We start from the raw sequence: 18,240 nt of genomic DNA, 5'->3' as shown, positions 1-18,240 counted from the left end.
GCAATGTTCTGTACTGTAGCTTATGTTAATACCATACCCTGGATGGTATTTGGTTAGGTGTGGTGAAAAAGCAAACATCTACAGCAATGTCTTCTTCAATGACGAGTTACCCACATCACATTATTGTGTTGCACAGTTTCACTGAAAATTACTCTACACTCACAAACCAGATCAATTTATATTTTCAGTATTTGAGAGGAGAAGATGTCATTTTTGCACAAAAAGATTTTTGCATCCAACAGATGCCACAACATGACCAACACACCTTTTGACAATAGTTAGGCTGAAGAAAATCCTGTTTCTGCTAGAAAAATAAATAAAAAAAAAGTGAGAAGAATATGCAATAGGTTTTTACTTTAAAGTTCAAGCATTTTTAACAAAAAGTCAGCATCAGTTGATTGAAATATTGTAACATGTATATTAAGTCTAAATAAGCAACTGATGAGCAGACTAATCTGCACATTTACATCAGGAAATATAGGCCTTAATGAAAACATTTTGACACTATGGAAACATTAAATTTAGACAGAGCACACTTCCATATTCCCATTAACATCATGCTTTATGTTAGTGCTTTTAAATATCAGAATTAAGAAATTACACCAGAACTAAGCAATTTCAGGTTGTAGCTCGGCAAAACAACATGATTTGTCACTTTCATTAATCTCCCCTTCACTTTATCCCAGTTGGGAATGTTTGAATGAAAGTCAGTGTTTCCTTTAGGATTTTTTTTTTTTTTTAGCAGTGGGGGCAGATCCTCGTGTGTCCACGCTATTCTCCGACACGCACTCTAACAATGCAGCCCTATTTCTGATACCGTGGGGGGCAGAAATGTTCACCATAGAGGAAACACTGAAAGTAGGGTAAAACAAAATTCACACATTTTAGTAGAATTTCCATCCCCTGTACGATCAACCATAAAGTTGGCAATTTAATTAATTCTTACTTCTTTAAGTCATACTGGCCAAAGAAAAAACAGCCTACTGTAATTCTGTTTCGAACAAATCTGGCTTACCATTTCTGCTGACAACGTTTTGTACATTTAGAGTTTGTCATCCCAACACAACACGTACAGTTACTAACATGTCCCACCAGAAGCTTTTTAACTTGCAAACATACACTTCTACTCCTCTGCCTCTACTACTTTGGGTTTTGGCTCACGTATATCAGATTCCATCCCTGGCAAACTACTTCTCCTACGTGCAGCAGTCTCAATATTTTGCACCAGCTCCACATCCCATGGATGAGTGACAAAGCTGAGCACCTCCCCATCCTCCACCCCTCCTGCCCTCCCCACTCTCCCTGCCCTGTGGATGTAGTCTGTGTGGGATTCCGGGCAGTCATAGTTGACAACCAAGCGCACCCGGGATGTGTCCAGGCCACGTGAAGCAACGTCTGTGCATATCAGCACATCGACCAGGCCCTTCTGGAAGGAGTGGAAGATTCCCGAACGCACAGCAGCAGGCATCTCCCCTTGCAGCCGCGCGTGCCGCACCCCCATCTCGTCCAGCGAGTACCCCAGCCAGTTGACGGTGGGGGACTTGTTGCAGAACACCAGAGCCGCACCCCCTCCTTTTTCCTGTTGGAGAGGCTTCAGGGCTTGGTGGAGCTCCATGATCTTGTCAGCGCCCTTCACCTTCAGGAACGTCTGCTTGACGTGTGGCATGAGGCAGTGCAGCATCTTGCTCTTGATCACCACCATGCCGCCAAGGTCTGTCACCTGGCTGAGCACTTCCCCGACACCTCCAGGGAAGGTGGCCCCCACCACCAGCAGCTGGGCTTTACGGCCCGGGCCTCGGGTTTCCTTGGGATCGCTAGCAATGTTGGCGTGGAGCAGGATGTTCTCCAGCATGTCAGAGAAGCTGGGGTCGAACATGGTGTCAGCCTCGTCCACCACAAAGAAGCTCAGCTCGCTCAAGTCCACCAAGCGTCTCCGCAGGGCCTTGACCAGAGCGCCCGGTGTGGCCACTAAAATATCCGGATGATCCTTCTTGACGACCGCCTTGATGTGTCCTACGCCCCGCCCGCCACCCACAGTCCTGGCCAGCAGGCCAAACGGAGCACACAGAGTCCTGGACACGGCCGCCACTTGCTCAGCTAGCTCTCTGGAAGGCACAAGAACCACAGCGCAGATCTTGCGCGCGCTCCCAGCGTACATCTCCGACTTCTTCTCCGCTTGAAGCCTGTGAACAATCGGCAGGAGGTAAGTCAGCGTTTTGCCACTGCCCGTCTCCGCAGCACAGAGAACGTTGTGACCTTTCAGGGCCTTTGGGATGGTCTGCAGCTGCACAGTGGTGGGATGGGTAATGTGGCTCTTGTCCAAAGCTTCCACCAGCTCCTTGCAGATATGGAGGTTACTAAACGTCAGCGATGCTTCCTGTTCAGCATCCTCGTTCTGGTTATTAACAACGAAAGGTGCAACGGTCTGGGTGTTGTTGATGGTGAAATAGTCACCGAAGGACTTGTTGTGTTTCCACCCTTTCGAGCAGAGATTGGGCTGCTCGAACTTCCCAAGAGTGTATCCGGCCGACTGGTTCAGATCAGGATCCTTGCTCTGAATCAGGAGCTTGCCGGCTTTGATGGTGTTGATCTTGTTTTTGCCCCGAGTCTGTTTTGCACTTTCAATGTGCTTCTGCATGTAGCGAGGGATGCGGATGACTGTCTCTTCTGGCGTGGCTGCTGTTCGGCAAAAGCGAGTCTGACTGACAGCACAATGAACACGACAGCAGGCGGACACTTTAATAAACTCACCACAGTAAAGTCCACTCGAGAGAGCTCGCCACGCAGCCGAAGCTAAATAGCCGACCTTCACAGAGTGCATTTTGGTGTAGAACTGGCTCGCTATACCTGCTAAGATCAGCCGACAAGGATTAAATCGCAAATAAAGGACTGGACCAAGAAGGCGAGGCCTGTTTTGTGCACCGGAAAGCTTTAAAAGTCACGTTGAATGTTCAAAAACACAGTCAATCTGTTATCATCCTGCTTCCCTTGACAGCGGTAGCGCCATGCTTTATTGGCGAGTGTTGATGATGTCAAGAGGATGTGGATTGATGACGTATTTGAGAAACGCAACGTCAGTGAATCTTGTTTTCGCAATTTATTCAAAGTCGGCAACAAAAGCAAATATAAAACAATAAACATAAATGGAAAAAAATAAGAAAATCCAAGAATCCACGACAATTATATAAACAATAATTGTGAATAAATTAATTAAACAAATTAAATAAACATATCATAAATGCTGCGAACATAAAGTTTTGAAAGCCTTTTTGTTGACAAAATATGCCTAATAATCACACAATTACAAAATAATGGGATTTTCATTGTACCAGAAAATCCGATCACATAGATCACATATCTATGTATATAATATTTGGTTAATAATATTGTTAAGTTCACAATGTAGGCTATAATTATTTATATATAAATAAATATATAGCCTACGGCATTAAAGAAATGTAGTAAAAATATGTAGTTTTGAACAGAAAACCAATCGACCATCCCCGGACAAGTGTTCTTTTCCAGCCTGATCACTGTGTTCATTCTGTAGGCCTACATTGCATGCCTGTTCTAATTGTAACTCCATCGGCTGATCACTGATAGTGAATTAGCACTGCCTGCAGTACAGTAATGCCGGAGATTGTGATAGATTATAGAATGGTGAGAAAGAGCACTGTCATTGACACAACAATGACTGTCGATAGCTGTCCACATGACTCTGAGCTCTGGTCAATCCTCAAAAAAGACCAAGCCTAGGTACTGTATAGGCCTACATATTCATCTGGGATATTGCCAAAGAAAGCAGATCCACATTTTATCTGATTATTGGTAAATGACTTATTCATCTTTTCAAGTGTATCAACATAGTAATGTCTACACTTATACTTAAAGGCATAATTTATGTGTCCGTTCTTGTGTTGCTGCTTTACACTGAGTGTAAACTAATAAAATGGAGACTTATCTAACCAGGCATGCAAAATCACTAAACCTCTTTGGGGCTCTTGATGCTATTTCTGCTGACATTAGTTGTTTAATTTTTTAAAAATTATTTAACCTTTATTTATCCAGGTAAATCGATTGAGAACAACTTCTCATTTGCAACGACGACCTGTCACATTCACACAGTTACACATTCATACCTAGAAGTGGGCTGAGCCCCTTCTTAGGAAGCAAATACATCAACCAAACACAGAAACACTAGGATTGCATCCCCGAGGTGCCTGACAACCTTCACAAAGTACAAAAACAATCTCATTAATATACCATACTAAAATACATAAGCCTCTACTGTTTGGCCCTGTCTCTCGCCAGTTGTCCGCTAGGAATGTTTTCATTCATTAATTTTCATTCACATATTTTATCTGCCAATTATTATGTGCAAAGGACAATTGCATTAATACCCAGCATAGAAAACAGCTGCAGTCTGCATCAGTGCTGCTGTCACATGTATTGTATATCAGCTAACCTTCCCATGTGCTGAATGAATCAGCTCACTGATTGATTTATTGTAGCTTCAGGACATCACACACACTTTCAGTAATAGAATCCGTCACGTGTCAGACAAACCAATGCTGAAACCCCTATGAATTTAGATCACTTCCTCCGGCATACACTGTTACTATATAACAGATGTTAACACATATATTAACATCTTTGTTAAATTAACCTTATCACTGCAAAGTAAACATTTAAATGAGTGTAAAGGCTTTTATGTCCAGACCCTGGGCTTGTAATTGCCTGATGGGAGGCAACAGTCCAACTCACTCGTCACACCGACTCAATATTCAGTTTCACAGACTGAACAAAAGAGGGCAGCAAAAATCCACAAGCACTATTTTAAGTCACCTGAAATCCTGTTTAGAGCTGTGATGGCAAGTTTTTGTACTGTCTTCCAAGTCTACAATATTTCTTTCACATGGTTTCTATGGGAATAAAGCATATTGTTATTGTTATATTGATTAATTATTCTGCAAACTATTATTTTTCACTATTCCACCCTGTTGCATTATTAACATATTGACGTCTTTAGGTCAATCACAGATAAATGAAGACATAAAATAACAAATAAATTACAGATTTTTTTACTTTTTAGATGTTGGAGAATCTATTTAAATAGGATTGTATCTACAGAACAATGTGATTGCATAAGTGCACCTTAAATTCCTTATCAGCTGACATTCTGATACAGGATTGTGTGCAATTTGTTGACATTTAGTGAACATCCCGCATGTTGCCAAGGTGCTGCGTTGCATTTCTGCAGTGTATGCAAACCACAATCCTTGAAAGAGTGACACCTTTCAAGCAGGACCAGTGTGGGGGCAGATGCTGTTTTTTTCCCCTTTATAACTTTCTTTACAAGAACATAATATCATAAACCACATCTTCAGCCTCCCACACAATTTGTTTTCTTTATCTTCTCCCTTCAAAGGTCTGCGGAGATAAGATACGCCGGTAACCTGAATCAGACTTCGGTGGGTCTTGAGACACGACTGCTGCACAGGAGAAAATTCAGTCAAGTAATGTGACCGCCACGTAACAATATGATGATCCCTTTATAATTCAATTTAATAATAATAATAATAATATACTTAAAGGTGAACATACAGTCAGTGAATTAAGAATCTTTTGGATTCATTACAGCTAAAACCTCATGTCCTCCTTTCTTTTATGAGCAGATGTGGCACTATAGTTATTATAATTGGAAAAGCTAAAGTTTTAATGCACTTGCACATTTTTTAAGGAACATTCTTGAGTCAGTAGTTTTACTTTAATTCTTTACTTTTCCATTTTTTGATAAGGTATTGACTTGTTGTTTGGGTAAAACAGGGAAAGAATCACAGCTCAGGATGATATTCCAGTTCATTTGTTTTGCTTCTCTGATCCATCTTAAGTCAGTCCTATAGAAGCCTTTGTTATGATGATTAATAGTGTCACCTCTATTGAGAGTATAACTGAATGCAGACTGGAATTAGTTGGTACTTGACATTACTGATTTACGCAATAATCATGTGTGACTAACTGTCAGTAGTGTTGCTCAAAGTAGTCCTTAAAATAGCTTCTTCTTTTAGGTGTTGACACAAGCAATATTACTTATGTATGACTTATTCAAGTCAAGCAACTATACACCTGTTGAGAAGAACATTTTTGGACTTGTCAAGCAGACCACTAGATGTCTGGGAGCAGTCTAAAATTGCATGATACTGTTAAATTGTATGAAGTTTAGAGAGGAAACTTAAAATGTAACAGCTTTGGTGTATATTCGGAACTCAGGAGGACTTTGATTGTAATAACACCCCCACCCTGTAAGAAGAACATATGTCTGTTGGGAGAGAATTTCTTCAGAAGGTGGCATAGAAGTCAACAAGTGTTAAACCTTTGTGCTTTTGCTTGGAAATAAAGACCACAGGAAATGTGTTATTGATGCTTTCAAATGCATTTGTAAGCTGAGCGACTGTCTCAACGCCCACATGCATCTAGCATAGGTATGAAGTGTGTGGCTGTCAAAAAATAAGAAACTGCGCATGCAATTTGTGTTGAGGGTGGACTGACACTAAAATGTGCTCTTACAAAAGTGACTTTCAGCAATATAATGAATGATTTTTGCTGCTTTTTTCTTGCCACCATGCATGTTTAGCTTGAATATAAAAAAAAACATACAAATGTAATTAGTTTTTTACACGAAGAATATACATGTGCTCATTTGTTTCTTTTATTGCAAATTGATCTTAAAAGCCCAAAATATGATAAGCAGAGAAAATACAGCAGTAAAGCACATAATAAAAGTTGTATAACTGTGTTTATCAGTGTTAACCTTGGGTGAACATTAAAAACTTGCTTCACAGAGGCAGATATTCTTGATCAGTCTTGAAGGTGTATTTGTGTATGTGTGCGTGTGTGTGCGTGTGTGTGTTTGTGTGTGTGCGCGCACACACGTGTGTGTGCATAGTAGGAATCACATCACAACAAGAATTAGAACACCACCTACAGTACATGCTGCCAATAATGCAAGTTTAGGAAACCAGGAATAATTGAATTCTAATACACAAGTTGTCAGGCAAAAAAAGTCATCAAAGCAGCAACACATTAAAGCTTTAGAGTGTATTAACCTCTGTTTTGCTTACCTAATAAAGATTAACCTGAGGACATTAACTTATCCAATCCAGGGTTGGCTAGAGATAGAGAGGTTGAAGTGAGTGAAACAGCTTGTATACAAAAGGATTTATTAATGCTTGATTATAGCCACAGATGTAATCTTGCCACCTTATCTCTGGTAAGAAATACTAAGAATTGCATTGTGATATAAATAAACCAATGACACAAAAGGCATCCCTCAGAGTAGGAATATACAGTATGAGTACTGAATATGCACAAGAAGCAAAACTAATCATTAGCTTGCCATGTTAGAGTTCCATTTAACAAAGTGCCTATTTTAAATGCAAGTGTAAGGAGTAGCCCGGTATTTCTCTTTGACTATAGGCATATATAGATTAACTGTAGACATTTTCAAATGGTTGGGTCCCAATATGTTCATCTTCTCAATTTATTGCACATTTGGCCAACATGTAAGTGTAGTGTCCCGGTATAAAATACCCACTTAGTCCCACCAAATGCAAAATACTGTGTAAATCACTCCTCTCAATCAGGGATAAAAGTGGCAGATAACTTTTTAGATTGTTCCAGTGGCACCTATCTTGATGTGCTATGGCTGTGCCATCTATAACCATAAAAAAATCCAAAAAGCTATAATGAAGATGACTATTCTTACCTACCCACAGCCCAGCCCCATTCACAAGCCTTAATTGGCTGAGTAGAAATGATTGGGCTCCCATGGTGACAGGCTGGATGTATTTCTAAAGGTAGAAAGTGCATTGTGTCATTAGACTTACCAATCCTGGCTTGGATTGGAACCGTGCAAAGAGGTAGGTTTGAGGGCCATCGGATGTAATCTAATTGGGGGGGGGAGGGGGTTGAAAGAGAATGGAGGGCCAATTAAATAGAGCAAAGTGGCTGTAAGACCTGGTTGATGCAAGGTCAAAGGTTTTGCTAAATGAATGGATTCAAATGTTTGTACACTTTGTTGTGCAACAACAGCTTATTAACACAGTGATCAAACATAATCAACGCATATTAAATAGTTATGATTTAGGTAAAATGTTTCCTATGTATTTATTATTTTGTTTTCCAAGAACCAAAATTTCCCCCTGCACCTTCAAAAAAACAACATGCTAATAGGCCTACCCATAACTTGTTTATTAACTCCATAGCATAGTAACTGTATGTGTACGTGTGTGTACGTGTGTGTGTGTGTGTGTGTGTGTGTGTGTGTGTGTGTGTGTGTGTGTGTGTGTGTGTGTGTGCGTGCGTGCGCTGTGTGTTGTGTCTGCTGACGTCACCACTGGAACAGCCTTGTCACGCGGGGTTAGTAAAAGTTGGGATAGGAGCTCCGGAGAGAGCGATAGAAAAACAGACAGGAGGAGAGATAGAGAGAAAGTGGGTACTGGACAATTACACGGACAATTCATCGGCTTTATCGCTAATATTAAACACTGACAGAGAAAAGCGCGTCTTTGTTATTGACTAACGTTAGGTCGGCAGACAGAGAGAAACCGCGAGAGAAGGAGAGGCAGAGCGGGCAGACGACTTTCTCTGAAGTTGAAGCCATCGTTTCGCTAGTTATCTGCCAGAGGAAGAGACGCCGACGACTTGTATTTTGGATTTGTCAAACCAGGGGAAAACGCGGGTCGGTGCATGGCCATGAGTTAAAAGAACAAAAGTTAAAGTTCGGCGTCGTTGCGGTCGGTAAATGTGACATTTTAGGAGAGCATAAATTGCTCCAGCAGTCGACGGTCGAGTGGCGGGGTAACGTTAAAACCCGAGCTGTCAAACCCGATGACGACTGCAAACTGCCCCGGGAATGAGGAGCTGGACTTCAGACTGATTTTCGGAGAGGACGGGCAGCAGCAGCCGTTAGGCCCCGCAGGTCAGTGGGTTTCCCCCTTGGGTTCAAACTGTAACGTTATATTGTTAGTAAACTTAACGGCACATTATGCTGTAACGTTAACATAAGTTACTCACCCAAACCTAACTAACGTTAAGTTACTGCTGGTTTAATTTAGCCCGGCAGCTTTCGATCACAATGTCGATACTGTGTGCTCTGTAAAGAGGAACCGACTCTAGTAAGAGTTTTTGTTTTATTAAGTTTTTTCTTTTTTTCTTTTTTTTTGAGAAATGGAAATATTCAAATATCACGCGTCCGTTCCATCGTGGTCGCCCAGCTTAATGTCCACAACACCAGCTGTCATTAGCTTGACATTAGCACGAGTTCAGTTATTGCTCTAACGTTATGCTAATTTATCTGTAAATCCAGTTCAAATTTGTAAGGCCTGCAACAGATAGCTTGTCGATTTTTAAACGATTTTAAAAGAGACTGCAACAGAGACTGCAACAGTTGGTTAGGTTGGTATGGTGTAAGTGAAGTATGGCTGAAGGAGGGACCAGTTTGAATGTCGCTGAGGCACATTTCTGCAAAGTAGCACATGCTAATGTTGTCAAAACCTTTATTCACTAGTTCACAAAATAAGTGAAAAGTAGGACAGATGCTGTTGTAATGTTTTAATAACCATGTCAAGGGCGTTATTTCACTGTAAACCTAGTCTTTTCTGTAATGGTATAGTAATAAAATGTAGTCATTTAGTTTTTCAAAAACATAAATTATTAGTTATTGTTGATATTTGTAAATGTAAAGACAGAAGGCACCAATGTTTTGAAATAGGCTCTAGGGCTGGGCGATGTGATACATCTTCTAAACCAGGGATCTTCAACGTTTTTTAGGCACGGACCACCTACTACATATATTGTATAAAATTAAGTTGCATATTAGACTGGGCCTACAATAAGATGTAGGGCGGCCTTAAGCCTTTATACATACCTTTTTTTCTGCGTAGAATACCAAGCTATTAAAATTGCCTAATAATTGTTGGCATGATTTTATAAATCATGTTTTAATGTTAAATATGCATGTGGCACAGTGAATCCTTAGGATTAATTGTATCTGTGGATGGCTACCTTAGTGACTACCTTACCTATAGGCCAGTGCAGTGGTGATTTATATTTGCTAATAATATGTTGTTAAGATTTTTTAATTAATTAAAAATTAAAAATAATTTGGAGCCCCTCCCCCCAACATTGACTCTGAGGACCAGGGGCTCCGGACCCCCTGTTGAAGACCCCTGGTCTAAAATGCTTTACACCTTCAGTAGTGGGGAACCTTCACTTTAAAAACTTAAAAAAACAAAAACAAACTTGATATACTGAACCTGTTATAAACCGTCTTCTCTCACCCTCATAGGCTGTGTTTAGTAATGTGCTTTTTAAGTTCAAACTATAGACAAGCCATATATATTGCAGAGAATCAAAGTGCTTCAAACAATATGACAATACCAAGAACTTAAAAATAGTAATTTTCCTGGTGGATCAGTGATCTCAGGTGTATACCATGCTAAATGAGATGCCTTGGGTTTGAATCTAGATGAGGACATTTGCCGCATGACACTGCTTTCTCTCTCTCCATTCTACTAAGATGAGAATGCCTAAGAAAAAGGATACAACTCAAATGATAATAAATTATTTTTCTTCTATAAGGCTATCTTGGAAATTAATGTCCCAGTAGAGAAGAGAGAATAAAATACATTAAGCAGTACCTGGGTTCATAAGTATTTATGACAGATGATCATAATTGTATTAGTTTATTGATAGAAACAAAGTAAGCTATCAGCAGAAGCTTGATTGTGAAGAACTGCATAAAGTGAATTAATGTCTTTATTTGCTTGGGCTTGATATTGTGGATTAAGTTTCGGGAAAACCTTTAAAAACTAAACTGTATAACCTTGGGCATGCCAACATCACAGAACGTGTGACAGATCTGTCATCACAAACAGTTTTGAAATTTGAATCAAGGCTTCCAAAGATTCCAGATATTTCAGACTGAATTACATGGAATGTGATACACAAGACCAGGTTGGGATGGATTTAAATATTTCACTCACTCAAAGTGCTTTTTAGATGCAGTAAAGTGAGGGAACAAGCAGGTATGCAATAACTGTTATGTTGTCAAACAGTGTCAAGAACATTATTCCTTTTTTATGTTTTTTATTTAATCAATTAATAAATGAAGAAATTAATAAATAAATAAATAAATTAATCAATCAATCAATTCATTGCTTCCATTTAACAATGAGAAAAGAAACTAATGCTTTCTTTTTGGAGAAAAAAACCTGCCAAACTACATTACTTTCTGGCAATATAGAACATTACAAAATTTGTGGACATATACATCCCGTTAAAATAATTTGTTGCTTGTAGGGATGGATATCGGTCAGTTACCTGGTATCTTCCAGAATTGCTTAAAAGTACGTTATGGGTCAAAATTACTCCAGATATATTGATCGTATGATGTGTGCGGATGAATCAACTTGTTTTTTACAGGTGTATGTGTGTTGTTATTTTGGCCACACTAGGCAGTTGCGGTTTAAGCGTAATGTCGAGCAAAATGCAAATAGTTAGAGTTGATATGTATCGTGACAAGAGCAGATTTCAAACTTTTCATATTTATTTGTCACTAGAGGCAACAGAATGACTACATAATAAATGACAATAGAGCTCAACATTGTAGTTCCGTAAGTTAATTCATATTCTGAATTGAGGATTTTGGTTGTTAGCCATAATGTCGAAACCATCCAAGGTAGACCTACCAAGAGCTATGAGATTGTAAAACAATGGTAAATGCTTCTGTAGAAGCCACAAGTCCGTAAGATACCAACAGGAACCGGAGCTCTGGGCGGTCACGGTTTCTGTAATGATTGCAGACACTTGAAAAAGATGCAGTGTTAACTAATAAATCAGGACAGGTACTCATGAAGTATGGATTGCAGACAGGGTTCAAAATTTGCGCCATTCACGAGCCAAATGCTGGTCAAATTTTTAAGTGGCTGGTAAATTTGCTGCACTCACCACAAATGATATGAAAAAGTTCATTTTTAACCCTGATTGCAGATGACTGCATCAACCATCACAATTGCAGACAAAACTTCCTTGGTTGAAACTAGACTCGGCGGCGTTGCAGTGAAATCAAAGATTTTGAAAGTGGTTGGAGGTGGCCTTGGATCCCTTATCTGATATCGGCAAACATTTATACAACATCCTAAATTACCCCCTGAGAATGACAGAAGCTTCTGCCTTTTCAGATTTGGGTTGTCTAATCATTTAAAATGTGATAATATAGGTGTGATAGTTAGATAGTATACATTGTACAATGGCTGAGTGATATAAGATATAACAAAGCTGGATTTAAACCCACAAATAAATTGAATAATGGCATCTGCGTTAGTCTTAGCATCTATACTAAATTTAGCTTCTTCATTGGTTTCTGTCTTTGGGCCTAAACCATTGGAACATGTGAATTCTTCGGCTGTCCTTTTCACAAAACTCTGGGAAAGTAGTGACTCCATGAAGGTTTGGCTTGGGCAATCTTAAATCAATTTTTCCTTCGATTAAAAAAGAAGTTTGATTTGGAGATGGCGCGAGGGGAAAAACTGCAGTTGGAATAAGCGTAGGAATAAAAGCACCACTGTGCAAGTGGTTTTAATCTGGTCTGGACTGTATGAGTTGGCCCAAAAGGGGGGCGCTTGTCCAAATTAATAACTGAAGTGTAATACAGGATCACACAGCCAGAGTAACAGGGAGTTACACACTCTTGAGTTGTTCTCCTTCTAAGAAGGCAGGGATCAAGTCAGGGCTTGTTTTTGTAACAACCTGGAGGACTTGTGAATATCTGACGTGTTTTAACTCTAATGCTGAGCTTCTTATTGTTGAATGTTGCTTGAACTGGGTTGTGATATCGTGAAAAAAGGAGAGGGAACGTCTCAAATAAAAATAAAACATCAGTGCCACATTTCTATACCTCTTTTTAGCAGTTACAATATGTCACAGTAGGGCTGCAACAACGAATCGATAAAATCGATAAAATTCGATTACTAAAAAAGTTGGCAAGAAATTTAATTATCGATTCGTTGTGTCGCGCAACTATTACGCCACCTAGTCGTGGAGATAAAAAAAAAAATAAATTGAGTTGAGCGCAGAGCGGAGCAGAGCGGAGCAACGCGGAGCGAAAGAAAAGAAAAAAGAGCAGAGCGGCGGTAGAGGAAATACGGAGAGAGACCGGAGAGACCCGTAACGTTGTTCTGAAACACTCGGCGGAGGCAGAGAAATCAGTACGACCCAAGTCATCCAAGGTGTGGGAGCATTTCACACTAAATAAATCAAAAACGTGTTAATTGCAAGATAAGCAAAAGCGACACGGCATGGCACGGGCGCACCACGGTGATGAGTCAGCACCTAAAACGTAAACATGTTGGAGTCCTTGATGAGGAGGAAGGGAGTTCAACAGCAGGGTAAAGTCACTACACTATCCTACTTCTGTTCCGTTCTGAAGTGAGGAACGTACCGTCCCTCCTGTAGCTCTTCTGGTGCTGCTGTTTACTCGTTATCCAGCTGACTAGCATGACAAGCTAGCGTTAGCTCGGTAATTACAGTAATAAGAGCAGGGGTGGTATACTTTGCAAGACTAAAGACACGGTTTTATTCACTCGCCTTTTTTGGCCCATTTATTTTTCAATTTGTTGTCATGTATATATTATGTGCTTTGTCCCATATCAGTTATTGTCGACAAATATATTTGTGTGTGGTGTATAAATGAACTTAACTTGCACTTACTACAATGATGGTAATAATTTAATGAATAAGTGTAAGGCTGTCTGTCTGTCTGTCTTGTCTGTATCTGCTATTTGGGTTACTTACCTTTACACAACTATTAACTAAAACAACAAGTATGCATGTATTGAGTTGGTGTAAATTAATGCTTTTGTTTTTTTTATCCGATTCATCGATTAATCGAAAAAATAATCGACAGATTAATCGATTATTAAAATAATCGTTAGTTGCAGCCCTATGTCACAGTGATGTACTTAACTTTCTAAAAAGGTGCTGCTGTTATGGAAGCTGGTTATATTCATAACAAATCTCCTCTACATGTTTGTTTTACATATTTTCTGTTCATCCCATTCTTTAATGGCGCTGACTCCTCTAATGTTGGCTTCCTGCACACGTTTACTCTCAGCCCAGCTGTCAATTTTCTTGCTGTCTTTCAGCGTTTCCACTTGCTTATGTGAATGTGATTAAAAAGTGTTTTTTTATTAAAGAGTGTTTTCTTGTTGCTAAAGAAACCTCTTTGAGGTAAAATATTCCACTGTTACTGGCTATTTGCTATTGCTGACTATTCAGAGGTATTGAGCAAGCTTACTGTGAGGGTTTTCTTCTGATTATGTACAGTGCCAGCTGAAAAGAAGAACAAGTCCCTCTGTAAATCAGCGTAACTAGAAAGTGAGATAGGATCTGTCAAAAGTCACTGAAAGAAATCTGAAAGAAACACAGAGTCAATGTCGACGATCCTCCGAATTCCACCAAGGACTGAGTCCTTCGTTCAGAGAATTTCCAAGGATGCATGCGTGTATCCTTCGCACTCCCAAATCACCTACAATCCTATGTGCGCGGCTTTGCCGGCTCGTTAAAAAACAACAATGTAAGGGGAGTCGGAGCGGCATGCCACATTTTTCCCCCTACTATGGCCATGCCAATAGCCGCTCGATTGGTTGGGGTTAGGCGTTGACCTTGAGTGGTTAAGGTTAGGATAGCCGATTGGTCAGGGGATAGGACCTGAACAACTCAGGTTACATTACCTTGCGTAAGCATGGACGCCTGGCCAATAGTAGTGTGTGAATGGTATTAGGGCTGTCCTCGACTAAAGAAATTCTTAGTCGACTAACACTTATAGGATTTTGTCGACTAATCGATTAGTTGATTTAATTGACAGAGCTGTGCGCTTTGAGAGGTGGTTAAGACTAGAAAAGCACAATATAAATGTAGTTAATTAACCATCTGTAAAATCTGTTTCTCCACAATTAATCCTGCAAAAGCACCACTTTAAATCTTGTGTTTACCATAAATATGCTCATAAGTTTCTTGGAAATGAGTAATTAAGCATGAATAAGCATAAAAAATGACTAATCGACTAAAGAAATCTTAGTTGACTAAGACCAAAACGACCGATTAGTCGACTAATCGACTAAGAGGTGGCAGCCCTAAATGCTATTGAAGGGCGGGTCTTGAGTGTGAGCTAACTGTGGAGCTAACAAATTTGGGGAATTGGGCCCCAAATCGGCTTGATTCTCATGTGGTGTATACCATGCATAACAGCTATTACCTCCATGACCAAATAGCTGTTAATGCATAACAGCTATTACCCACAATTGACTTAAAACCCCAAGTATCAATTCATACAAATAATTTTTTTTCGAGATATCCACCTGTGAAACTTCTGCCACCGCCTAAATACAATGGAGGTTTATGGAATTTCATTTGTGCCCCTCAAAGCACGTACACTTTGAAAAACTAAACGGCAACATGACTTGGGCGGCCTCCCGTAGATTTACATAGGCAGGGGAAACCACAGGTTAAGAGGTTTAGTAAGTTGCGTTTTGAGTAACTTTATGCATAACGGCCGTCAGTCCCAGACCTTTTCACTTCGTAGCTTACAGCGAATTATCATTGTGAAGCGAGCGGCACTGATAGACGGTGGCCTCACACTTGCTTTCATCTATAGTATCAAACGGGGTAAGCTTAGTTGTACATGCTTATTAAAGAACATATTTCCCCTTCACTGTTTTTGATTGTAGTTTCGTATATAAAAATAACACAATCTGTCTTACAACATTGATTTGGGCTCATCTCTTAAAGTACCACTTACTCCATGTGTGATAGAGTGTCTATGGTGAAGTGGTTGTGTGAGTGGAAGAAATTAGGTTTTGGTGAGTTAGGGTTATGCGGGTCACGAGCATTGGCCTCATCGGGTGTTAGAGGTGGGATGAAGCATGGGGGCAGAAGTGCCCTTTATGGGTGGCAGAGTAGTACATCCATAGCGGAGGTGTCTGGCTTTCTGCCCAGACATGCCATGTGGGGTTCAGATGGCAGGGTGAAATGAAAGGAGAGGAGGGCTCACTGCTCTCTAGCTGATGGTAAGGGGAAGATGAAAAGTGTTTGTGTTCACCCACTCTCCTTGTCTAGACCTTTCTCTTTTCTTTTTGTATATATTCCATATGCATTGCGTCCTTGCTTTTACTTATCTCACAAATGGGAAGAATTTGTGGGCTTGTTGGTCGCCACCATACCAGCATAGAGCATTGTAGAGCCGCCGCCAGGACGACTGAGGCTTCTTTTCTTTCTCACTGCTTTCACAGGATGTGAGACAGACCGCCAGTGATATCAGAGAGACTGATCTTGGCTAATGAAATCTCCAGATGCCAGCAGTCACCACAACCTCTTAGTGACTAGTCAGGTTTGATTTTGTCCTGTTAACATGCTGTGACATATCGTGTACCTGCGGGTTTGTCTTTGTCTTGCTTAGAAATGAAGGTATGTCAAGGCACATTTTTAGCGTAATGAAATGATTAAACTGAGAGCAGCTAGTGGAGAAAGAATTGTTGCCCCCTTGTCTATAATGTTGTCATTGCTCTGCTTCTCTGAACCAAGAGCACGATCCTCTCAGTCCTTGTCGTGGGAAAGACTGAAATTACATCGCTCTCATGGTGGACTATTTTGAGCTCCCAAAGAGAGTGGCAGAGGGCAGGCGGCAGGTTCTAGTGACTCGTTTGTACTTAGTGCAGGAGAACCCCTCTCGTCCCAGCACGTCTACAGCCTTCAACTTTGTACTGCTCAAGCACTTTGTGATCTTAACGAGGAGAGGAGTGGAAGGATGCTGTGTGCCACGTCGCCAGGTGAGTGTGTGGGCACTCCCAGACTCTAGCCAGGTGTGTTTGTATGTATATGTGTGTGTACGTGTTTGTTTAGACTTTTATGTTGAGGGGTGGGAGCCACCACTCAGACAAGCAGCGGGCATTGGAGTAAGCTGTCCTGAAGTGTGTTAGAAATTGTATAAACCTTCCTTAACATAACAACAGAATACATAATTCTTTTTCATTGACACACACGTATGGCTATTTGGTTAGAGGTCTCCAGTCTAATTGTTTCACACTGTGTGCACTGCACTTGACTCCCACTTTGCTAATGTGCAGTTAGCTTGAGTCTTTTTTGTCATTTTAATTGTGTAGCTTGTTGATGTTAGACATCTAGGACATTGGTACTTAGTAATATGCATAGGTGTATATAATTATAACAAAACTCACTACAAATTATATAAAAAACTAATCAAAAATAAAATAAAAGAACAGAGGAAAACACAGAGAGGCAGTGGAGTGTTTGACAGTTAGACAAGCCAGTGTCTATAGACTTTGTAAATGTTTGAGAATGAAGGCTTTAGGGAAGTTTATGGACCTGCAGGTTCTAAAACTATGAAAATGTAAAAGACGGAGAGGTCAAAGATCAGACAGTCACGCATGAGGTCCCCATGTGGGGCTGGATCACCATGTGGATGCCCCCTGACCCTACTGAACTGAAGGGGTCCCAGCACCTAGTGTGATGAATGAGACGTTTGTTTCCCGGGGCGAGGCATGAGTAACTATGTGTGGCATCTGTCTAGTTTAAATTTAGTGTAACTGAAGCTACCGCTGGCTGCGCTGTATCAACATGTCAGAGGCTGCATTACGGCAGAAAGAAAACTGTTGAACTCCTGCATATGCTTTTTTTTTCTTTCTTTCTTTCTCTGGTCCCATTTTACTTTAAGGTGTGGCTTGCTATGCAGGGATTAGGGTGGGTTGAATCCCATTTTATTTAAGGCTAATGCCTTATTTCAGTCAAGCTTGGTATTGGCACCTCTACTCCATGCAGTTTGTCTTGTCCCGCTCCCGTTATGTGTCCAATGACCAGGTGAGACACATATTCACACATTCTAAAATGAGTTATCAAGGAACAGTGATTGTTGTGGTTCCCTTTATTGAAAATGAATGAGGTTTTAGATGGGACACGTGAGATAATTAAAATAAGTGATTTCAGTCGTCACTTTAAAGCTTGTGATTTACCAGTTAGATTTTTGAAGGGGGCGATGGCACCCATTTCAGTGGGGGCCCATGTGTTTGAGTGGACCCTACTACATGGGTCACAATTGGAATGTGGACCATGTGGATTTTGACAGCTGGGCGAAAAGGGCACACCAATTGTGTATAGAGGTTTTAA

At 40.4% G+C, this 18,240-nt stretch overlaps 2 protein-coding genes across 5 annotated transcripts in view; one reads left to right on the top strand and one right to left on the bottom strand.

Moving 5' to 3' along the window:
* Positions 1–328: 328 nt before the first annotated feature.
* On the bottom strand, positions 329–3,050 carry ddx28 (DEAD (Asp-Glu-Ala-Asp) box polypeptide 28). Its single transcript, XM_028577815.1, has one exon. It carries the CDS (start codon positions 2,819–2,821, stop codon positions 1,124–1,126), a length of 1,698 nt encoding a protein of 565 aa, XP_028433616.1. The 5' UTR covers positions 2,822–3,050; the 3' UTR covers positions 329–1,123.
* Positions 3,051–8,418: 5,368 nt separating this feature from the next.
* The window catches only part of nfatc3a (nuclear factor of activated T cells 3a), a 68,597-nt gene continuing 58,775 nt past the window's right edge, over positions 8,419–18,240 (top strand). For 2 of the 4 annotated variants that reach the window (XM_028574047.1, XM_028574034.1), the window contains exon 1: positions 8,419–8,980. In XM_028574047.1, coding sequence (XP_028429848.1) covers positions 8,890–8,980 — 91 coding nt within the window. In that variant the 5' untranslated portion in view covers positions 8,419–8,889. Of the gene's footprint in view, positions 8,981–16,349; positions 16,920–18,240 lie in introns of all 4 variants that reach the window. The other 2 variants (XM_028574040.1, XM_028574053.1) reach the window with 2 other exon arrangements.

This window comes from Perca flavescens, chromosome 1, assembly GCF_004354835.1.
Source record: "Perca flavescens isolate YP-PL-M2 chromosome 1, PFLA_1.0, whole genome shotgun sequence".
Lineage (NCBI taxonomy): Eukaryota > Metazoa > Chordata > Actinopteri > Perciformes > Percidae > Perca > Perca flavescens.
This window is presented reverse-complemented; position numbering and strand designations above follow the sequence as displayed.